At 37.6% G+C, this 25,400-nt stretch overlaps 1 protein-coding gene across 1 annotated transcript in view; it reads right to left on the bottom strand.

Moving 5' to 3' along the window:
- Positions 1–24,435, bottom strand: part of PDE7B (phosphodiesterase 7B) — a 208,643-nt gene extending 184,208 nt beyond the window's left edge. Inside the window, exon 1 of the mRNA XM_021693378.1 lies at positions 24,354–24,435. Coding sequence (XP_021549053.1) covers positions 24,354–24,435 — 82 coding nt within the window. The remainder of the gene's footprint in view (positions 1–24,353) is intronic.
- Between the last annotated feature and the right edge of the window lie 965 nt (positions 24,436–25,400).

Genomic DNA, 25,400 nt, shown 5'->3' on the forward strand with positions numbered 1-25,400 from the left:
AGAAAGAAAGAAAGAAAGAAAGAAAGAAAGAAAGAAAGAAAGAAAGAGAAAAAGAAAGAAAGAAAGAAAGAAAGAAAGAAAGAAAGAAAAAGAAAGAAAGGAAGGAAGGAAGGAAGAAAGAAAGAAAGAAATCACATAGAACCTCTGAAATATTTCTTGACAATTGCTGCTGCTTAAAAGATGAGTGAAGAGATCTTCCACATTTCACTATTTAAGCTCTCTAGATGCCTTTTCATAGAATGATCCAGAGAAAGGTATAACAAACTCTAGAGACCTGAAAGAAAGAATGAGAAGCTGTCCTACATCATCCTTGTGTTCTGCTGTACTTGCTTCCTCTCTGCCCTGCTAACAAGTATCTTCCCTGGGAGAGGTATGGAACAGAGCTCCTAGAAGCGGTCACTGGGGAAACAGTAAAATTGGTCCCTGAGGACCATTATGAGAGCTGAGGGCCTACTGTGATGACCGGGGGACCTTCATAGCTCCCTCTGTTCCCTCTTCTCCCCCAAGTGGCCCAGAGAAGCAAAAGTTGAACTGTGGATAATACCAGTTGAGGAATAAAGAGTAAACGTTCAGAAGGAACTCATTTTCAGTAATCATTCCTGATAAAAATCATTCTAAAGAGCACTGTGAATTGTGTAAGACTGTTGAATCACAGACCTGTACCTCTGAAACAAATAATACATTATATGTTAAAAAAAAAAAAGAGAGAGAGAGAAGAAGATAGTAGGAAGTGAAAAATGAAGGGGGGAAATTGGAGGGGGAGACGAACCATGAGAGACTATGGACTCTGAGAAACAAACTGAGGGTTCTAGAGGGGAGGAGGGTGGGGGGATGGGTTAGTCTGGTGATGGGTATTAAAGAGGGCATGTACTGAATGGAGCACTGGGTGTTATATGCAAACAATGAATCATGGAACACTACACCAAAAACTAATGATGTACTGTATGGTGATTAACATAACATAATTAAAAAATCATTCTAAAGAGATCACATAGTTCTCTGCCTTCTCTGAGTATACCAAACTCATTTTTAACTAGTTTGATTTTCTGGGATCTAATAAATAGTCTATTTGTAAGGGCCCACTATAAATAGATTTCTCTGGTGTCTGCTGCACTCTGGATACTGAAACACCACCATTTCTGGTTTCCTTCGGCCTTGCTTTTCTCTAAGACGCCTGCATTCAGAGGTTCCCAAGGTTAACAAATCCTATTTTCTGTTGCCATTCACTCCTTTGCCTGGTTGGAGATGTCCTCTGTAGCTCACTGTAACATCTCATCACTGTGGGTGGGTCTAGTGCAGGTCCATTTCTTAACCCTGCCAGACCTGGCCATGGTGCCATATTTGGTAACTCCATTGGGAATGATATCAGTTCTTGTGCCTTAATTGTTCTCTTTGTTCTCATAACCCCCAAACCTATAATTTTTAGTCATATGTCTCATTTAAAATCTACTTTAAATCTCTTAAGTTGTTTTAATTTGGAAGTGTTGCTATTCCCATGTTGAACCCAATGTGTTGAAAACAAAGACCTCTTTTTCTTCACTCTTCTGACTTCCTTCCCTCAGTCAGAGGCCCCACAGTGATCTGTAAGGGCATATAAACACTGTAGGGCTCTCCCACCTTGGAGAAATTAAAATGTGCTTGCATTCTTGTCTGTGATGATGTTACATTACCTGCAGCTCTAGCCAAAGGCAGAAGGGAAGAGGCTGGATTTGGCAGTACAAAATTTTCTTTGAAGGACTTATTTTTCCACTTTCCCCAAAGCTCATATCCTTTCTAGTGGATGAAGGGAGGTGCTTATGGCATCCTTCTGGGTGAGAGGGCAGACAGGAAAAGCTGCTGAGGGGAGTGGGGTAGGAACATTTTGAAACAGCTCTTCCCCACTGAGAATCCCTAAAGAGGAGTTGCAAAATGGTGGCCTAGTGAACCTGACTGCACTGAATTTAAAAGAAAGGAAAATTATATTAACGGCCAACATTTACAAACCAGGATATTTACACATATATCTGAATTTCTAGATTTTCTCCAAAAACTTGTGGAGATGGTTATATGGAACCTGCATCCCCTCATGGCATCCTGTGGCAGAAGTTGAGAGTACCTGCATGCTCAGTGGGGGGCATTTGCTCTCTGGGTGGCCTTGGCACCACTGTGTATTACGTTGAACACAGTCAACTTCACTCTTATACATCACCTACCTGGCTCCTGGAAGCATCTGAGTGTAGGATCTCAGGGAGAATACCTAGAGAGGGATGTTGGAGGTTTGCAAATCCACTCCTAGAATCACCAGCACCATATCTTGGAAACAATAAGAGCCTGACACATGCTTATTGAATTGATGTGACTTTGAATCTTTGGATTAGAAAAGGTTACAGCAGGAAGACTGTAGACTTTCAGTGATTGTATAGCTGTAGTTAAAGATAGCTACAACCTTGATTTAGTTCAAGTACAAGAAGTGTCTGTCACATATTCCTGACATATTGAGAATACCTTTCTGGGATTTAAGTGCCTAGTGATTTTATCCGGCATGCTTCTAAGAAATGACACATACTTCACAATCGCCCACCCTCTAAAAGAGAGCCAGAGAATTGCACATACAGTGTTGACTACTTTCCAGTTTGTTCAGTATGAGCCATTTGGGGAGAAATAGTCTCTTCTCTCTTTTTTTTTTCCACCTTAAACTGCTACATATAATAACACTTCATCTTTGAATATAAATCACTAAAATTTTCAGCTGTAATTGCCTGGTATCTCAGATTCAGTGTCTTATGGAACATAGCAAATATTCATAAGAACAAAAGTTAGAAGAGTTCAGTATTTTAAAGATAAAGAGGATGATACACACACACACACACACACACAAATTTGGTTAAATTTGAATGAGAAGACAGTATTTAAAATATTGCTGGATTATTTTGAGGATTAATGAAATAATGCTTGGAAAGCACATAACAGTCTGGCATCTAAAAGTGTCCAGTACATGCTAGCTATTGTTATAGATAATCAATTAATAGTTGATAGCAGGTGATTAGCTTTATCTGAAAAGAACATATTTTGAACACTATATTATCAAGATGCTAGGAATGATTTAGTCTTGCTCAATGACTAGTGTCACTCTCCAGTTCTTAATTTTCAAGTTTCAGCGCAGGAGCCAAGAACCCCTTGGACATGGAGCCTGAAGAGTCTTCCTGCTCCTCCTAGGGGGGCACAAACAGCCTGGACAGCATAAATAGCTGGGAGTGCCTCAGTTTGGTAACTGCTTCCCACAAGGCAACTAAACTGGTCATCTTCCAACAAAGCATAGTTTATTATAGAAAATAAATGACAATATTAAGTGCATTAAACTAAGTCCCAAGACCTTTTTTGGGGGATTGATGGAAAATTGTTTTATAGGCAATTTTCACACATTCTTCTCCCCATACCCACTCCCATTCCACCGTAACTGTGTCAAGAACACCATCCTGTCATGTATCTGCCTTGGATTTCTTTTCTGTTTAGTTCACCAATGCTCAGGAAAACCCTTGGTTTTATTTCAGTGAGCTGCACAATTTGATGCAACAGTGGTAGCTAAGACAGCTCACTTTCAACCACGTACTGATTTATAGCATAGACACTGAACAGATTATTTTTTAAATAGAAATTCCTGCAAAAAGTACTTCCCATTCAAATAGTTCTGGGAAACATAATGTGATTTTTTTGGGTTTATTTTGGAGGGGGTGGATTAGCAAATAAACACACTGACTTCAAAGATTCCCATCTTGTTTTCATGGAACCTAAATGAGATTAGATGACTTGTGATTTATGCTACCACAGTCTTTGTCGCTTCCCACTTTAAATAAAAATATGGTTATAATTAAAATCACATGAACTTGAATTTTTTAGCTTCTAAAAAAATACAATGGATGACTTGATGACTGCCAAGAAACACATGGAGCATCCTCATGATATCAAGGCACATGGCCCTCGAGTTGCACGTCTGGGGTGTGCTTATGTCTGCTCACTATAGCAGCACGTTCTCCACTGGGGTGGAAACAACCACAACAGGAACAACTAACATTTACATAATGTTTTGTACTTTGTGAATGACTTTCAGTTGCATTTTTGTCTTATTTGGACCTTCTAGCAGCCTGGTGGGACAGGTGCATGGATACTGTTGTTCCCATTTATGATGGGGAAACTAAGGCTCGGAAGTTAAAGGGACTAGGCTCAATAGTGCAACCAATAAGTGGCAGAGTTAGAAGTCACACCAATGTCTTTTGCATTCAAATCCAGTGTTACAACTCAATCATGTCACTACTTTCTGGGGTCCAAAATAGAATTTTGATTTCTGTACCACTTGTTTCCGTATCAGAGTTTTTACACATGCTTACATGCTGTTCTCTCTTCCTGGAATGCTCCTTCCCATATCATTGGACTCCTCCTCAGAGAGGATCTGCCTAAAAGAGCAACACACCCACCTCCATCTAGGGCTGCTGAAACAGTATACCACTGAGGGGTATAAACAATAAAGATTTATTGTCTCACAGTCCTGGAGGCTTAAAGTCCAAAATCAGGTCAGAGTCTTGAGTGAAGGGGTTTGTTCTAGATAGGTGCGGGCCTCCTGGATGGAGACTGGGTTCCTCCCTGGATGGTAAGTTTGATTCCTTGCGGGGGTGGGGGGTGGGAGATCTATTTCAGGCTCTTCTCCTTAGTGTACAGATGGCCATCTTCATGTTCACATGACACTCTCCCTATATGTGTCTGTGTGTACAAATTTCTTTTTTTTATAAGGACACCACTGTTATTGCAAGTAGGGTCCATTATGATCTCACTTTAACTTGATTAACTCCATAAAGACCTTATCTCCAAATAAGGTCACATTCGGAGGTACTGGGGACAAGGGGGAAGACATATGAATGCCCAGGGAGGGTGGGGGGCACAGTTCAATCTCTGGTACCTGCCTCTTCTACTGTCATGCTAATCTCCATCCCTCATCCTCCTGCTCCTCATCTCCGCTAATGGCATCACCATTTACCCAGTTGCTTAGGCCAACTATTCACAATTTTCTCTTTTCTTCTGTTCACTACATCCAATTTATCAGTAAGTTTTATCAGTCTTACCTACCCTCAAAATATTTCCTGAACTTAAACTTCTCACCCTTACGGACTTCTTAGTCCAAACCACTCATCTCCTGCTTGGACTAATGTCATTATTCATTCCCAGTGCCCCCAGTGCCCACTCAGAATCTATTTTCTGCACAGAAGCAAGTATGATCTCTTTAAAATATAAGTTATTTTATGAATTCCTTGTTCAAAACACTGAATTTAGAATAAAATCTAAACTGTTTGCCATGGATTTGGGGCTTGATATTTAAAATGAATTCTGGGGATCAGCAGTATCATCACCCTGTGGGAACTTGTTAGACAGAATCTTGGGCCCTATATTGCAGACTCACTGAATCAAAAAAGGCATTTTAACAATATGTTCAGGTGATTTGTGTGCATTTTAAAGTTTGAGAAACACTGACCTAGAGAACTGTGTAGAATGTCCTCCACCCTGTGTCTCTGAACTCAGCTCCTTTCTGCCACTCTCACTCTTGTCCATGTCATTCCAACTCACCTTTTGGCTGTTTCCCACCCTTTGTGGCTCTCTCTCTGCCTGGAATGCCTCCTTAGAGACTATCCTATCTGAAAAAGCAACCCCCACCCCTTTTAGGATGTTACTCTGCTTTGTTTTCTGCATAGTCTTTATCACTACCTAAAATCGTATGCATTTACCTAAATTTTATTTTTTTCAACCAATGAAATGTAAACTTCATGAGATCAGAGATCTTAATTTATTCACTGCTATTTCCTCCTCAGCAGAGAAGAATGGCTGGCACATAGTAGGTTCTCAATAAGTATTTTCTGAAAAAGTAAAAATCTACAGTTTTGGTAGATGATAGATGATTTTTTTGTGTGCTGATTCAATTAATTACTTTCTTTAGTAAAACACTCTCAGGCTACTGCTGATTAGAGCATGGTATTTCACTAATTCACCACTCTTCATGTTCCCCCACTTGTGTTATTTTTCATTCCTCTCTTATCCCATCTTCCTTCTTCTTCACTGCAACAGCCATGGGATTCTTTTCCATGACACACTACCATAAAAATGGCCAGGAGTGATACAACGGGCAATTTCTACTCAACTTGCCAAAGCAATATGAAATAATACAGGCTTAATAATGGTTTTATTATATGGCAGGTGCTGGCTGGAGCTTCTGGCCTTGAAGCTTTTGAGATCAAAGAAAATTTAAAGATGGCAACCTTAGTGTAAAATCTTGGCAATAAACTCAGCACAGATGGCTGCAACATTTCAAGCTTTGTTTACAAAATAGTGAACTTATCTCTTGATCTGGAGACACTTTTGCTCTCTAATGAGCCAAGGAAGATTCTGAAATATGAAGAAGTGTCAATGAGTTCTGATTACTTCTTCAGTACAGAGAAGTCTCTTTTCAAAACTGTCCCTTAAAAAAAAGTATATTTTAATATATGTATCTGATGTATATTGAGAAACTCTTTTAAACAGATTCTTGAGTCATTTGTTTCGATATGAATTTGAATCTGGTTCAGTGTGGTCAAAAGCAGGCATTTTTTTCAAAAGCCACAGCATTCCTGCCAAGTCTTCTGAAGAGAATACTTCCTCAGGAGTCATTAACTTTCTCTTTCCTCAGCTACCTTGGCCTGGGGATTTGCAGTCTCAGTGGGCCCTCAGGTCCAGCACACGTGACATTGTCTCCCTTTCCGTCCTCAGTCGTGTCCCTTCTCCCATGACCTCTGTTGTCTCCTCTGTACCCCAGTGTTCATTCTTCCCAAAGCTTTCCTACCATGTCGGGATGTACTTCTGGGAATGAAGATAAGCCAAACCATTCGGTCTAATATAAAATTAACTATCACCACTTTTAAAAACATCACATATGGACATGGACCCTAAAAGGTTAACCAGGACATTTATTCCAGATGAATTTGCTGAGCACGTTGGCTGCTGGTGCCTGAGAGCAGACAGTTGGTTACTTCTGATCCCAGGTCATGGGTTTCAAGAGCTACCCCCTCAGAGCATCATCCTAGTTTGTTGAAAGCTGAAATTTTGGTGATGGCGATTCTATTCAATTATTCATGTTTCACCAAAAGCAAACTAAAGCAAAAAGCTAGTTCACTCAGCCACCATGGTGTCTAGATAAAAAGTGACCATACTTTTCATTCACCTGACGTTGGCCTAGATGGCTGTTTTTTTTCCCCCAAGCGCTTTACTCGTCCTACCTTATTTTATCTTCAAAGTCATAAGCAGTGTAAAAGAGGAGTTTTTAGGGAGTTGTTGCACACAGTTGATGAAGAATTAGAGACAGAGAGAGATGGTGACATAGATTTTGGGAGAAGAGGCAGGACACGAAATCAGGCCTCTGATTCTCAGTTGCATCCCTACATTAGAGAGTTTTCTGCAACTCCAGGGGGCAGCAATCACATTGTAGTCCAGGTCAATGGTATGCAAGGGTTGTGTGTGCACAACCTTCCAAGAATCCAAAACCCCGGCTGTTTGCCATAATAAGACTTTTGGAGCCTGCTTAACTCCTTTCATATTTGCAAACACTTACTTTTAAAGATGATAGAAAAAGGAGAAGTGTCTCTCTCTTCTGCCTTTTTGTGAAACTGGTTTCCTGATTAGCTATGATTCTAAAGCTATGATTTAGGGAAAGTCAAAGGGGGAACTACTAAAACAGAGATCGGCCCCTCTATTAAAATTAAACAAGACACAAGGCCTGTCTGAAGACAAATCAAGTAAAGTAAGAACTTCCTAAGGAAGGAAAACTTCTTCTTCTTCTTTTTTTTTAATTTAAAGAGGAAATTGCCCATCACCTTTCCTTTCTAAATCTTAACCACTTTAGAATGATACTTCACCTAGTACAATTTTCTAAATTAGATGAACATTAACCGTATATTTATCTGGACTGTATATAACATAGAGCACTAAATCTGTTTATTGTTATTTCCCCAAATATATCCTTTCAGTACCCATTTCAGGACAATGGGAATATACTTCTCTAAAACCATAATACAAGCACTCTTTTCTTGTTTTGTTAATTGAAAAATGAACATAATGTATCCAGTGTTTTAAAACATGACACCAATGCCCCCAAATTTCTGATGGTTCCTCATCATCTGCAGAATAAATCCAGAGTCCTCGCAATTACTCATGGGATCTGGCTCCCAGGACCTCTCAGCTCCTCTTCCCCACTCCTGGCCTTCAGCGCACTTGTCTTCCTCTGCTCCTTGGGTTGTCCTGCCGGCTCACTCCTGCTTCAGAGCTTTGGCACGTCCTATTTCTTCCACATAGGACACTCTGCTGCAGAGCCTGGCTGATGCTCACCTTCTCAGGGAAAACTTTGGCTGTGCTAGTTAAAATCTGCACCACCACCCACCCATCATGACTCCATTCCTTATAGGCACCCCTGCCTTATTTCTTTCTTAGTAGAATGTCTTCCATTGTTACCCTTAAAATTATGTAGTCTATAAATCACTTACCTATGTTGCTTACTGTCCATGCCCCACTAAAATCTAAGCTCCATGAGGGCAGGAATTGAGTTTTTTGTTTTATTCACTGCTGCTTTTCTGTTGTCTAGAAGAGTGTACACAGTTGGTAGGTACTCAATAGCCTATTTTTGTTGGATGAATCAGCATTATCCAATCATGCAGCCATAGGACATTACGTGATACGAGCTCTGGATTAACCAGGCTTATATTATAAGCAAGATAGCATACAAAACAATATTTTCCTTCTCTTGTCATTAATTTATAATTGTGCATTAGAAATCTTAGTGTTCAACACTGCTCTTTGTAACGACAATGGTTGGGGATACAGTTTAAAAGCTATATATTTTAGGGAAGCCACTGACTTTCCTTCCAGGGGAAGGTTTACTTTAAAAATAGATTCAGAAAAAAACTTTTTATTTGAAAAACAGATGGATTGCTAAAGGGGTCACAACACATTTTAATTTTCCTGTGAGAAAACAATAAACTAGATGATAGAGCCCGAACAAAGACTCGCCTGTCTCTCAGTTCTCAGAAAAGTTCTCCACTGGGGTCCTGTCCCTGAACAACCTCTCAGAGCCTCTCCAGGGTGTACCCGACCACAAATGGACACTGCTTTCAGCTTTCCTCCATTTCTTTTTATCTCCCTTTAAGGTTTTTCTTTTTTTTAAGTTGCCAGCAGGTCTGTCCTTTCTTCCTTCCTTCCTTCCTCCCTCCCTCCCTCCCTCCTTCCCTCTGTCCTCTCTCCCTCCCTCCCTTCATTCCTGTCTTCCTTCCTTCCTTCATTCCCTCTCTTCCTCTCTCTCTCCCTCCCTCCTGTCTCCCTTCCTCCCTTCCTTCTTCCTTGCTTTTTAAACAGACTTTTTTTTAACATTTTTAGGTTCACAGCAAAACTGAGCAGAAAGTACTGAGATTTCCCATATATCTCCTGCCCCTCCATGTGCACAGACCTTCCTATTATCAGCATCCCCCTCCAGAGTGGTACGTTTGTGACAACTGATGAACCTACACGGACACAACATTATCGAAGTTCCACTTTACATCAGGGTTGACTCTTGGTGTTGTACATTCTGTGAGTCTGGACAAATGTATAATGACATATATCCACCATTTCACTGCCAAAGGTCCTTTCTTTTTTTTTTTTTTCCTACTCTAAAAGTAACAAATACATGCTAATGGTAGGAAAGCTGTAAAATACAGAAAAAATATGATGAATCAAATAAAGTTAATTTTTCCCTACCACTAAAAATGATATACATATATACATATATATACAACCATATATATTTGGAAAAACATAGTATATATGTAGTTCTTTATATAGTTTTATGTCAGCAGGATCTTCTTATATTTGAGACAGGCTCTAGGACATGCAGAACCATTAAACATTTCTCCTTGTTTCTTCTCTTAAAGTAAAATAACTAGTTGTGTAAAATAACTGCATGCATACGTTTATTCACTTAGACAAAAACCTTGTGCTTTTTGAGTCCCAGTTGAGAAGAAAGGAATGAAATAGAGACCTTGAACTTGGAAAGGTGCAATTGTTTTCTGTTTGCTTGCTTGCCTAATGAAAGTTACAAATTCTCCTGGCTTAATTGAAGTATCTCATGGTAACACCCTGTCTGTCTGTGCATGTTACAATTTTGAGAATCTAAGGAAGTTCCACAGGGTTTTGCTCCATAGGTTTCACAGCGTTTGTACAGTGAGCCCTCCCCAATCCCTGGTGCAACAGACTCTGCCCATGTTTGTTCTGGAGGGTTTCCATTTGCCGCAGAACCACAAACCTCAGTTACTTGACTTTCATATTGTTTTGCAACTTCTGTGCTATTTCATGGGCTTTTAGCTATGACACAAGGCACGGGATTGCTGAGATTCCATGCACTCTGCAAAGGGAATGGCTGATCTCAGAGAGTCCATTTGTTTTGGAGGAAAGTGACTTTGTGAGAGATAATTTAATAAAAGCCACAACTCATCCCCAAGATGTAGCAACCAAACTACTGGTTACCCCAAGGCACAGTTCCTATTACAAACACCTCCCCATGTAGGTCCATTTCACCACTGGAATAAATTCTCAAAGTTTTGACACTTGTCAGGTGTAGGTTTTAGTAAAGCAAATAAACCATAAGAAACAAGCTTTGTACCCTTAAATCAGAAAAACAACCCAAATCTCTCTTATTATAAACTAATAATTACCCATTGCTGAACACTTGGAAAATATAGAGAAACAAAAAGAAGGGAATAAAAATCATGCATGATCCCACCATCCATGAAGCCAAAAACATCTTGAGTACTGGGAAACTATAATCCTCTCATTCCACTCAGTTGTGATATTGGCTAAAGGTCACTCTTCTAGCACGCCTGGAAATACCCAAACCAAGAGAAACTGGTAAAGAGGGAAAATGAAAATATTTTGCTGCTTTATTCTTGAAGCAAGTGTGAATAAAATCCATGAAACAACATGTGAGGGTTAAGTTTAGAATCACTCTGCTATGTGATTTTATAGAATCACTCCACTAGTGACTAGATTATTGACTTGTCAGAATTAGATGCCTTCACTATAATTTTCATATTATAACTTCATACCTGTAACTCCAGATATTTAAAAAATTGGTTAATTTTGGGGTGCCTGGGTGGCTTAGTTGGTTTAGCGTCTGCCTTCGGCTCAGGTCATGATCTCAGGGTCCTGGGATCGAGTCTCTCACATCAGGCTCCCTGCTCGGCGGGGAATACAAAATACAAAATTTTGTATTTTGTAGTAAAAGAAAAAAATGGAAATTAATTATCTCAACATAAAAGAGTCTTTAGGGACCAGGGTTCTGTTTATAGTTCCATTGTGGATGAGAAGCACTTATTAGGATCACTTGTGGGACAGTTATTTCCAAGCGTTCAATGAAAAATAACTATTAGTTTGGATCAACAAATAAAGTATAAGTGTTTTACTACTACCATTATCAACCTGATGATTTGTTTATGTAAATGACACATGATCTCATTAGAGGCTATCGCATGAAATATTTGTATGGAGTTGGATGATGAATTATGAATTCTAACTTTTACTCAAAGATAATTATCAAGTGTTAAATTATTCATTGGACTTTCGTACATGGTGGGAGGGTAAATTGGTACAGCCACTTTGGAAAACAATTTGGCGGAATCTGTTAAAGCTGAACATATCATACCCTATTACCCAACATTTGTAATTTTAGGTAAATACTTAAGAGAAGATGTGTGTATTTGTGCACAAAAAGACATACAAGAGTGTTTACAGCAGTATCATTTTTAACACTCCAAAACTAGAGATTATTTGTAACAGTTCAAAGCTAGGTAAATGTTCATTACCACTAGAATAAATGAATAAATAAATAAATAGACAGACAGACACACACACAGGAATACTCTATAGAAATGGTCAGCAGTCTTTTTCTGTAATATGATTTAGGAATAAGATGCTAAACTTTTCCTAAGAAATGTGGAAAATGTATTCATGAATTCAAAATGTACTTCTGCAATCTTCAATTACTTTTTCCAAATATTTGATTGTCTAAAAGAAGTTAGAAATATTGAAATGCATTTTCTGGACATTGCAATATACATTTTAGAAAACAGATGGGCATGGTAACCCTTTTCATAGACTTACTACACATAAAAGCTCTTAGATTTGTAGTATATGGTTATTACTGAAAAATAAAAAATACTGTTGTTCACTAATTTTATGGGATCCACATACCCACTAGCATTTCTGGCTTTATTCTCTCATATTTAGGAATGTGAGGACTGCTTTCAGAATGAAACTTCCAATTTTCTACTGTGCCACATAAGATGAACACTCTCAGAATCTAGAATTAAGTAAAAATAAACATAAAATGTTACTATCTCATGAAGTTACAAGTCATAAAATTAAAAAAATATTCACGGTAAACCAAATGTATTAAGCTCATATGTGATTGACTACCTTAAATTAGGAAAAAGCAAATTCTTTGCATTAGTTTATTGTTACATAAAACCTATTTTTAGATTTGCTTTTAAGATCAGTAATTTTGATAGTGCCCAAGCTAGCTTCACAAAAGTTAAAAACTTGCATTAATCGGTCAGATGTGGAAGTTTTGGGCTTATGGAAACTGAGCTTTCTAGACCACCAGTTAGCTGTCTCTGGAATAGATCTCCTGGCAAGTTAATGAAATATCGTTTGGTATTTAGATCTGACAAAGAAATGTTGTAGTGCAAAGAGGCAACTGATACAATGGGAACAAGTATTTATTTTTTCATTATTTTAAAATTTTCTTTTTATGTATTTTTTATAATATACATAACTTTGTCTCATTCTTTGAAAAATTTTATATTTTGTGCATGTTTATAATCTATACACATTAGAAAACATTATAAACTTACAGCTGGCAAGGAAGGTAGCTTGAGATCGACAGATTGGGACCTCTTCCACCACCCTGAATAGCAAGTCTACGTGAATAATTTGTTTAAAATGATATAAATTCACAATGAAATACAATTATAACCTGTATTCCTCTCAATAGAAAGTCGAACATAGTTTGGGGGGTCAAACAGAAATGACACTCTCTCTGGAACATTGTGAAAATATGGTTTGATGTATATAAGGATCCTTAGGTGAACTCATTCTGAGAGCAAAAAGCCTTTGAATAAAATTTGTAATCTAGGGAAATGAACCTGTGGAGAAGTGGCCAGGGGCGGGCCCAGCTCAGGAGGCAATGGTAGTCTCAGAGCTCAAATGACTTAGCGCCTCCGGTCTCCTTGATAATTGGGAGGTGGATGTGGAGTCATCTCTTTTTAGTCATAGACAGGTCAAAAAAGAGCCTCCTTGAAGCAGCGTGGGGTCAGAGGAAAAGGTAAGGGGCAAATACATAACATTAAGTTTTTCTTTTACCTTCATTAGGCATTATTTTTGTGCTCCTTTGGAGTTTGGGGACAATGCTGGTTGCTAGGAATACAAAAATGAATAAGATAGACACCTACTCCCTTGGAATATGCATGCTAGATGAAAAAATGGAGAGCCAATTCAACATTGACAGTATGAGAGGGAGGATCTTGAGACTTAGGGTCAAGGAAAGCAGTCTTGTGCAGGTTTCCTTGCTGGCCATCAGAGAAGGAGACCCCTAAGGAGAAAAGGGAAGGCAGAGTGTTCATGAACAGGCAGCAGTTACTTTTCTGAAATGTGTGTTTTGGACACTCTGTGTTTTATGCATTTTTTGTTTTTTACAGATGGGCATTGATATTTTAGTTCATAGAACTTGACCTCAGAACACAGTTCCCTCTGACCTATCTTAGGCAGTTCTTTCTTCTTTCCTACATTAATTTCAAACCTTTACCAAAACAAAGCTACACTTCAAAATTTTATTCAATCATCAAGTATTTATAAAAATACTTACCTGCCTCTTCATGCTTGCATCCTCTACTCCTCTCCTTATTGTCTCCAGGATATCATTCATTCTTCTTAACCAGAAGGGAAACAATTAGATGGAAATCTCAGTTTCTGCCCATCCTCCACCTGATGGGCGCCTCTCCATCCTTACTCTTCCTTGTGCCCCTTCCCCGCCTTCTCTCCATTGCAATGGGAAGACGTAGCTCACAGTTATTCCCTTTCTCTTCAGAAATATTCAGCCACTTCCTCTACGTGCTCTTTCTCCTGAATCAAAACATTCTCAAATCTTTCCCATCTTAAAAACTCTTTCTAGGTGCTGTTATTATTCTTACCTTTCCTTCTCAGACAAATTTCCTGAAAGACTAGTTCTCTGCTCGTTGGCTCCACACCATCACCCTCCCCACCTTTCACCTTCTACTAGTTATGCTCTTGCTGATGTTATGTGCAGGTTGCTGAGTCCGATGAATGCCTTTAAGCCTGATCACATTTGACTTTTGTACTTCATATTTTTATCATGATCTTCCTTTTGAAAGTCTCTCCTCATGGCTAAGACAATAGCATTTTCTCTTGTTTTCCTTCTGTCTTTCTGCCCACTCATTCTTTTTTTTTTTTAAGATTTTATTTATTTATTTGAGAGAGAGAATGAGACAGAGAGAGAGAGCATGAGATGGGGGAGGATGAGGGAGAAGCAGACTCCCCGCTGAGCAGGGAGCCCGATGCGGGACTCGATCCTGGGACTCCAGGATCATGACTTGAGCCGAAGGCAGTGGCTTAACCAACTGAGCCACCCAGGCGCCCGTGCCCACTCATTCTTAACCTCCAACCTATTTAACCTTCTTGAGATTCCTCTTGATCCTGTTCAACCCTTCAGTGTGCTGCTTCCAAGCATTCTGAGGTGCCTATCCATCTTCCTTTTCACCTTCCCCTTGTGACATCACCACTGATATGTTGTCACCGGATCACTGTTCTGAGCTGCAGACTGAGAGTTCCTTCAGCATCTCAGGTTTGTTGTGTCCAAAATATAACTCATCATTTCTCCCACTTGCAAATCTGATTTTCTTGGACTGTCCATTGGGGAAGGTTGTCTGAGAGAGGGTGAAACAGCACCTCTATTTAACTACATTTCCTATACTCAATCCATTATAAAGTTCTAGCATCCCCCTTTAAAGTCTCCTGAATTTTGTGCCTCTTCTCCTCCTTGGTGTTGTCTCCGTTTGGGCAGGACTCATCATTTCTCACCTGATTATTACTGCGATTTCCTAAACTGGCCTCTCTTTCTCCAGTCTTGTCCTCCTCCAGGGCATTCTCTAGCTAACCCAGGGATCCGTCTAAAACATGTATCTCACATTGTAGCTCCTCGGCTTGAACATCCTTAAATGGTTCTTGGTCCTGTTATAAGGCCTTTTAAATCTGCCTCACCTTCCTTTCCACCTTGATTATCTTATCATTTCTTTCCTCTGACTCTATTCTTCAGGCATAATGACTTACAGTTTCTCTATTTGGTCACATTAAGCCTCCTGCACCTGCTGCTTCTTCTGCCTGGAAATGCCAATGTCTTTTCCAGCAGGCTGCCCCTCCCCAACCTCCACAGGACTGTCTGCTGCTTCTCTTTGACACTCACTTCCTTATCACCTCTTGCACAGGCCTTTCTGACACTACTCCATCCTTCCCCTTCCACAAGACCCTGGTCCATCCTTCTTATGGTCTATCATGCTATGTTGTCTTGTCTGTGTAGTTGTCCATGCCCCACTAGATTGGAAACTTCTTGACGGCAGGCACCAGAACTTCAGTGTCTTCACATCCCTACCCTGGTACGACATATGTTTTTATAAATACTTGATGATTGAATAAAATTTTTGAAGTGTAGCTTTGGATGAAGGGTCTCTGCCTTCAGAGAGAAAATGAAACTAATACAAGACTGACACTTCTATCACTTAGGGGTTTGATAGCTTCAGTTCTGATTGAGTGCCCCTTGTGTGTGTTGTTATTCTCAGCTAGCTCTTGTCGGAGCCATGGCTCCCAGCTGCATTCAGAAGCAGATGTTTTGTTGATGTGGAGATGCTGCAGCGTTCCATAGCAAGCAACCGTGAGACTAGGAGACTTATATTTCTTATGCAAGGCAATAATGGCTTCCAAAAAATATTTTAAAAGTTAGTAAGATAATGTAGAAAAACCTTTAAATCATAAACCTCAGGGTAAAATAATTTTCTGTATATTCCTATAAACATAAAGAAGACAAAATAATGGGCCTCCTCCTGTTTTCTCAACACAATGTTCCATTTGCAGAGGAATAAACAGTCATGATAGGGATTCTACCTGCTCATTATATCAACTTTCAGAGTCCCCCTAGCTGAGGGTTGAGCATATGGTAGTGCTCAAGAAATATTTGTTAGTCCCCTGATTCTTAGGCTAGATTCTAACTGTCTATTTGAGGAGAACTACATATTTATCATCCTGTAACCCAAAGTAATATGCTTGGGAAACTGCCAGTTAGTTCAGGTAGGCGCTGACCTATCCCTTGGCTGAGGTAGCAGATGGTTTTAAATGCTACACCAACCGGTTTTTGATACATCTAGTCTGTGCCCTGCAGATGGTGATGCTTTTCTTACAAATGCATTAACAGGTATCCATCCAGCAAATATTGGGTCCCTATTACAGGCTAGGTGGCCAGAGACTGTTCCAGATGCTGGACACTCAGCAGTGACTAAAACTAAGTCCTTGCTTTCATGATATTCTCATTCTGCGTGGTAGGGTGATGCTGCAACACAGCGATTAACAGACAAATGTAAAATATGTCATTTGGTGATAAGTGCAATGAAACATAAAACAAAGCAGACCCTGAGTAAGTGATGGGGATAATGCCCCCACCCTTTTCTTGGAAATATCCAGGTTTCAATATGCTCTCTTTTGAAAGATAGAGACTATCATCCATGAACAGGCATATAGGAATAATGAATTGATTTGTCCATATGATGTGAATGAAGTGCTTTGTAAGTGTAAGTTAAAGTTAATTCAAATTCCTGAGGCATTTTAATCTTGATAAATCAAAGTTAAGCAACTTGAAACTTTTGTTTTTAAATACAGACCTTCACTTCTAAGGTCAGGGACACATAAAATAGCTCTTACAATAATCTTTCTTTAATAACCTATGAGGCTAAGATGCTTGTTTCTAGATTGCAAATATGCACTTGAAAATATCTATTTACTTGAACCAAATTGAAATAGTTTAAAGATTTATTTATTTATATGAGAGAGAGAGACACAGAGACAGAGAGCACTAGTGGGAGGGGCAGAGGGAGAGGGAGAATCTCAAGCAGACTCTGTGCTGAGCATGGAGGCCCACACGGGGCTCGATCTCACAACCCTGAGATCATGACCTGGGCTGAAACCAAGAATCACACACTTAGTTGACTGAACCATCCAGGCTCCCCCAAATTGAGATAGTTTAATATTTGCAATATATCAAAACTGTCAGTTTGCATATTAAAAGTACTACTAATATCAGTGCAAGGACTTAGAACAAATTAGTTGTTAGTATTTAATAAAAATAATACTTATATTTCTAGTACTTCTAAAAGTTTACAGAATTCTGTAATATTTATTGTGTTATTTGATCCTCAACAAACCTGATAAGGTACATAATAATATTGTTATTAATTATTACTTATTACTCCATTTTAGGGAAGAGTAAACTGAAGTTTACAAACTTTAAGTGACTTGCCTATAGCCAGAGTTTTTAGCTGGTACCAAATCTTTAAATACCCTGTTCTTTCCACTGTACCACAGTGGCCCACTTTGATATCAAATATTATTTTGTTCTAAAACAGATTGTGTATTAATTTTGAGAAAAAGATCTATGGACCTCAAAATTGTCTATATACAAAAATTATATGCTGATGCTAGTGAAAAAAGCAAAATATTAATATCAAAAACTCCCCATGTTATTAGATGACAAAGTTCCAAAACATGAAAAAATATCAATTTTTGCTAGTATAAAAGATGACAATGCTGTTTTACTTCTTAAATAAAATACTATGATATCTAGTATCAAATGGAAAAGATTAAATGAACATATTTAAAAAAAATCAAACCTAGAATTCAGGTCATGAGGTTCAAATATATGTTGAGTTAAAATTATTTAATTTCACAAGTATCTGGTGAATGGCAGTACTTAACAACTGCCCAGTAGAAACTAGCTTATAGAGTATTCTATAAAATTTTAGAACTAAAAAAACACTCTCTAAAGAAAAGAGACCAGAGTTCTCTCTTATCTAATACTTCTGCTCTTTTTAGAGCTAATGACAGCAGTCAAACTGTCCACAGTCAGGCCTCCAATTCCTTTTCAATTTATGCTTTCATCATCCCAGTGCCTGAAACACTTCCTGCTCCCTCCTACTCCCCAGCTTTCTCTTATCTGGGCTTTTGAATATGGCCATGCGTCCAGCTAGAATGCTGCCATTTTCTCAGCCTCTGTATATCCAAATCTACAAGTCTTTATATCTCAGCTATATGTACCCTTCCCATCTTTTGAAGTCCCAGCATACTTCATCTTTATTATTATTATTGTTTGTATCATGTGTCCTCTCAAGCTGGTGCTGCAGGTTTTGGGGTTCAGGGTTTGAAGCTCTTCCTGGACTGTAAACCCTCCTAGGGCGAGACACATGTCCCATTGACTGTGCATTCCTAGTGCCCAGTACCATACATTGCATATAAGAGGTATTCAGTGCATATCTGTTAGAAAGAATATTGAATGAGTGCCTTTGAGCTACCACACAATTTTGAAGAATGTATTTGATACTTTTAAAAAGTGTTCTCATGTTTATATAATGTTTCGCTTTTCAGTTGCTTTTCTAAACACTATTAATGTCATCAATAAATAATTTATTATTTTTTATTATCACTGATTTGTTTACTTTCAATTGTTTATTATTTATTTACCAATTTATTGATGCATAAATGATATTCAGGACATTACAGCAGGCAAAGGTCTCCTCATGGAACATTTTATTCTATCACCAGAATAACCCCTCGGCTAGAAAGAACAGATGTTTTTATTTCTACTTTGCAGAAAAACTATAAATTAAAGCCTAAAAGACAAAACATTTACTATGAGTACACAGTTAATTTTTCAGCAGTGGGACTAGAAAGCAAGTCTCTCCTTGCTTATGTTAAATGCTAATAAAACATTGATTTTATGATATTGTATTCTTTGAAACTGGTAACCATTTTAACTGATTCATAATAAACTTCAACCAAAAGCCTGACAATAGGAACACCCCTTTCTAAGCTATGGCACTAAAAAGTCACATATTTTATGTTCAAATGATAAGACACCAATCAACATGAAAAAAATCATGCATGAAATAAAAGCAGGATCACTGAAAATTTCAAACTGTAAAATTAAACCTTGATAAAGAGGTTGGAGAAATTTAGCCAACAAAATACCATAAGTTACAGATGAAAGGAAATGCAAATCAAAACCACAATGAGATATCACCTTACACTTGTCAGAATAGCTCAAATCAAAAAAGACAAGAAATAACAAGTGTTGGTGAAGATGTGGAGAAAAAGGAACTCTTGTGTACTATTGGTGGGAATGCAAACTGGTGCAACCACTCTGGAAAAGAGTAGGAAGTTTTCTCAAAAAATTAAAAATAGAAATACCATATGATCCAATAATTCTACTACTGGGTATTTACCCAAAGAAAACAAAAACACTAATTCAAAAAGATATATGCACCCTTATGTTTATTACAGCATTATTTACAATAGCCAAGATATGGAAGCAACCTAAGTGTCCATCCATAGATGAATGGTTAAGGAAGATGTGGTATATACATACACAATGGAATATTACTCAGCCACAAAAAAGAATGAATTTGTGCTATTTGCAACAACATGGCTGGACCTAGAGGGTATTATGCTAAGTGAGATAAGTCAGACTGAGAAAGACAAATACCATATGATTTCACTTAAATGTGGAATCTAAAAAAAACAAAACAAATGAATAAACAGATAAACAAAAAGCAGAATCAGACCTACAAATATAAACTGATGGTTGCCAGAGGCTGGGGGTGGAGGGATGGACAAAATGGGTAAAGGGGAGTGGCAGATAAAGGCATCCAGTTATGGAATGAATAAATCGCAGGAATAAAAGGCACTGCCTAGGGAATACAGTCAAAGATATCATAATAATGTTGTATGATGGCACATGGTAGCTACACTTCTCATGAGCACAGCCTAATGTATAGAGAAGGTGAATCATTGTGTTGTACACCTACTATAATATTGTGCGTTAACTACACTCAAAATAATTTTAAAAAATTAGAACCACCTCCCCAAAGACAACAAATTAAGGCTTACTATTTAAGAGAATCTCCCTCTAAGAATAAGGAGAAAGAAGCAGTTATAAGAGCCATCAAGTCTGATGGGGAATTCATTTTTGAAAGTTTCTCTCCCCAAGATTTATCATTTCACAGAGTGAGGTTAGCAAGTGGACTAAGAAGTGAATCAACATTGCTCATTTTATGTAATTTTTAAAAATACACTTGGCTCTTTGTGAATCAGTTTGGATCATTATATTTAAAAAGTAAAATCCTTTTAGTAGCTCATCATACTTTATACATTACTTGTGGAATGAGAGCTAATTTCTCTTCCACTTCCTTTTTCCTTTGGTATCAGTTCATTATACCTAATTAAGATACAAGTCTTGCTATATACCCTTTGATACAGTTATATGAGCTTCTGAGGTTAGTTTGGGCTTAAGAGAAATCTTATGGCTAAATTTTTAAAAAGGAGGGAGGTGGGGAGGTTGGAGTTTTAAACGTAGGCCCTAAGGATGAAGGAAAGAAGAAAGCAACATTTATTACAATTTGGTGCTTAACTCAATTGCCCACGTTTGCTCTCTCTGAGGGAATTCTAAGGAACGAACACTCAATACTCAGTGTAGTCAGCCCTGCAGTACATCTTTATTTATCTTCATATCCAACACGAACCATTCCCCTGAACCCAGAAATGATTCCCTGTAAGATCTATACATGACAGTATTTTGCTCCCACTTAAAACTGCATTGAATTTGTGTTTCAGAGCAACTCAAGGTGAATTTTACACTTATGTCTCATTTAATGTAATGAGCCAGAAGCACAACTTTGGTGAGGATGGCTTACTTCTGGAAGTCATGAGCTACACAGCTTAACACATACACTCAAAGTATTTTTTATAATGATCTGGGGACACACCAGTTGGAGAGAAGGAAACTGCAAATGGTATCCCTGGCTAGTGACCCTCTTCCATATTCCATCTCAACTGTGTGGAACCAGAGCACAGCGAGGAGCCGGGCAGACACCCCAAAAAGGGAAAAGAGGGGAATCTTGGGGGTTACAGTGAGCCCCAAACTTCACAATTTAAAACCATGGATGTCTCAGGTTGGCTTCCCTTCGGGATCTCAGTTCTGAGGTGGCATAAAGACCAGAGGTGAAGGTTTGGAAATTTGGTTTGGTTTTCTTGATTGGAAATTCTGATTTATTCATAAAAATGTTATAACATTACCTGTAAAAATACAAACTATGCTCATGATGGGCAACACTTAGAAAACTTAATAGTCTCTTAAAATATCAGAGTCTATCTTTTACTGTTGGAGATATAACGTTTTCTCAAGAAATGCTTTAGGAAGTCATAAGGGCCTGATCACAGGTTCCTCTCAAAGGAAGCAACGAATACTTCAGATAATGGTGAAGAGGTGTTTTGTTGTTGTGTGAATATAAATGCCCTTTCTTGATGAAATATAAGATATGGTCTCATTTACAGTGAGTTACATGTTCATAACTTGGTTTTCTCTTGTTTTAAGGGAGTAAACCTTTCAACTTCACTTCTTTTCTTATTATCTTGCACAGCATTGTTGTGAAATGGTGGCCCTTGGGTTTTAGGGGGACACCTGCTAATGGTGGGTTATCTGTGTGTATTGATATCCATAATAATTTAATAATTTCTTTTTGTACTCTCTTTCATCTAAGAGTTCAAAGGACTGTAAATGTTTCAATTAAATTTTGTAGCAATCCTCTTAAAAAGCTAAGTAGGAAAAAGTCTAAGCCTTCTTGGATGTAAGCTCCTTGAGGGCACAATTTTCACTGTGAATATATCAAGCTTTCTAGGCATGCTATTATTTTTGACACCACATAAATATCTACCACCCATTTTAAAGGTAAAATGCACAAACGTTCTTCCTATTTCATCTTTATTTTTCCTGTGTCCTCAAACTAATAAAAACTTTCATTCTCACAATTACTTTATATTATTTAGTTCTATATCACTAAGAATATAGAAATCTAATAAACTAATGAAATCTACAAGCTTAATAATACACTGCTATTACCAAGACTATTCATATTTTGAAAGAGATGTCATGCCTTAATTTGCTTAGAATAAATGATCTAAATATGTAAGGTGTTTAGGATAGACTCCACCTGTCATATATTCAAGTGTTCAATTAATTATAATTCTTATGACAGTAAGAGTAATACAGAAGTGATTAATAAAGTATAGTTCTAAGTTCTGAATATTGTGTAATCAGTCAGATTCACTGGGGATGCATTTCGTGGCCAGGAATGTGTTCTGGCAGCTATATAAACCATTCCATATAATCTAGAAGAGATGGGAAGATGATTGGTGTTACTTTAAGGGAAGACAAATCTATAGGCAGTAGTAGACAGTCTGTTGCTGTTCCTGTCCTTGCTATAAACTAAACAAGTAACTCACAGGGAAACCAGGACACAGGAGCATTCAGGCAAAATAGATAATGCGCTCATGTGCTTAAAATCATTATGAGTTAAAAAAATTGATTGGAATTACTAGATTAGGTAGAATCATATAATATTTTAATAGTATTAAGATACCCTATTTGACCATTTACCTCAATTTTATTATCTATAAAATGAGGATAATAATAGCACCAACTTCATCCTATTATTGCAAAAATTAAATGAGTTAATTGATGAATAGGTTTGATGTAACAGTGAGATGTTTTCCCAAATCCAAGGTTGGGACATAATGGCTGGACAAAGGAATTTTTTTCTGCCTATCTATCTATCTATCATCTATCTATCTATCTATCTATCTATCTATCTATCTATCTATCATCTCATAAGGAATACTGGATATTTGAAATGTTTGTATAGATGCTATGTGCTATGTTCATTGTTATGCATTTCTAGTAAAATACTCATTTTCAATGGATATGTTACTCTATAGCCATCATCTTAATTCAAATGAAAACATGTAAGAACTGCAACAAAGATTTAAAACACTAGTACAAGAAAATGAGGAGGATCAAGAAGTTGGGAAATATGGTATCTGTTTTGTTTATTAGTTTTTCGTTTTTGTGTTTTTGGTTGTTTTTCAAGCCATGAGCAATCTTTGGTTAGTATTACCCGATTATCTTGGATTACACATTATCAAGACCTTCCATGCCTCTATCTTGCTGACTGCTTTTGACTCATCTCACCAATAACCTAGGCTGCCAACATATGAGTTAGCCAGAGAAAATGGAAGGAGTTAGAACAAATCCTTTTGTTCTTTGCTAATGAGTATTGCTCAAGATTGGCATGGACAAGAGTAAAATTTTGGTGAAAGTCAAATTTAAGGATTATTTTTATTTATCCAAGCTACTGTTTTATTCTATTTTAATAATTAACCAAAGCTTATCAGACATAGCTTAGTGATTTAAATAAGTTTAAATACTATACTTAAACTTAACAGTTTAAAAATTGTTCATGTCATGATTTGGACAATTTCTCACTTTGAGGTGAAGTGCATTACTTATATTCTCTGTACTAGTTTTCTAATCTATAAAATGAGGAAAATCATATCAACTTCATTTCTTACCAGAATATTATATATTAAAGAGTTTGTGAAAGGCATTGATGATAGACCATCCCACAAGAACAAATGATTTTTCATTACAATGTTGCAATTTTGTTACAGAGGCAATGTAATTGTTGTGCTAACTTTAAATTAGTTCATATGTATATTTCTCCCAGGCACTGTAAGAGCTTTGTGCTGTGATGTAAATTCTTAATAGTTTACTTACTTAACTTATCATTTCTAGTTTAGGAATTACAGTGTGATTCTTACTTTTTCATCACATTTGCCTCTCTACAAAGCACCCAATTCTATGTTATGCTGATGATCCAAGAATAATTCTGACAGACTCAGAAGCATTGTTCCTGACTTACTAACAGTTAATAAAATCAAAACCTTTTTATCATCAAGTGTTCCACATATAAATGTATTATCCCGATCTATACACCTACAAAAAGCCTATAAGCCTCTGTAATATGCAACAAGAGACTGTCAGTAGGCGACGGAACAACAGGAAGTCCACGTGACATTAACATACTTAATATATCGAAAATGAGAAGCCTTCTTACCTAGCATGCAAACACATTTGACATTCTGATCAGGGTTTTCAAACAAGATTTCGCCACACCTCTGAAAGAGAAAGAAAGCCATAATTATTTTAAGATTTTATATCAGTGTTCCCAAGGCAATGTGTCTTTGCAACCGGACATCACCATAACTTCATTCTACTTTTCATATTTTGCTTGGTTAATTGAGTCGATGGATTTGTGTCGGGAGCAGACATTTTCCTGGTAGTAAAATATTCGGGAGGTAAGTTGGGATAGGTTGTTCCTTCATGCCTCGTGACTCTGCCTGAGGCTGATTTTGTGTGCTCTTCTGAGGAGTTGTGGCCAGAGATGCATTCGGTGTCTAACGTTTTCTATTTCAGTGGAAGATATGCAATCTTTAGATCTAATAATCTGAGGTTAATCACTCTCAAAATTGGTCCTTATTCCGACTGAAATTATTCTAAACTACCCACTCTGCAATCAAACACACATACTGTAAGCACAAAACTAGGTGGTCTATACTGAACTCTCTGAACCTGAAGGAAACAAATAAGGAAATGATGAAAAAGTGGCCCTAGTAATGCTCTTCCTGAACTCACAGACTCATGAAAATAGCAACTTTCTTATCTATATCTTAGTTTTAACTTGCTTGTTAAAAGTTTTGTGCAAGGTAAACTCTGGAGATAACAATCAAGTATTAAGAATGGACTACATGTATGAATATGACTGACAAATGGTTAGTACCTGAATATATAAATAAATCCTCCAAAATCGATAAGAAAATAGCAAATAATCCAATAGAAAAACGGATAAAGGAACAAGCAATGCATGGAAGGGGGGATCTGAATGGTCAATAAACACAGAGAATAAATTCAACCACACTTAATAACCAAGAACCAGCAAATTAAAGATAAAATGAGATCTATTTTGAATTCCTATGTGTGGCAAAACTTAGGAGTCTGGTAAGAACAATTGTTATCAAGAATGTATGGAAAAGGGTACTCACACACACTAGGGGTTGGAATATAAAATGAGAGAACCACTTTGGAGAAAAATTCACAAAATCTA

Source organism: Neomonachus schauinslandi, chromosome 8 (genome assembly GCF_002201575.2).
Source record: "Neomonachus schauinslandi chromosome 8, ASM220157v2, whole genome shotgun sequence".
Taxonomy (NCBI): domain Eukaryota; kingdom Metazoa; phylum Chordata; class Mammalia; order Carnivora; family Phocidae; genus Neomonachus; species Neomonachus schauinslandi.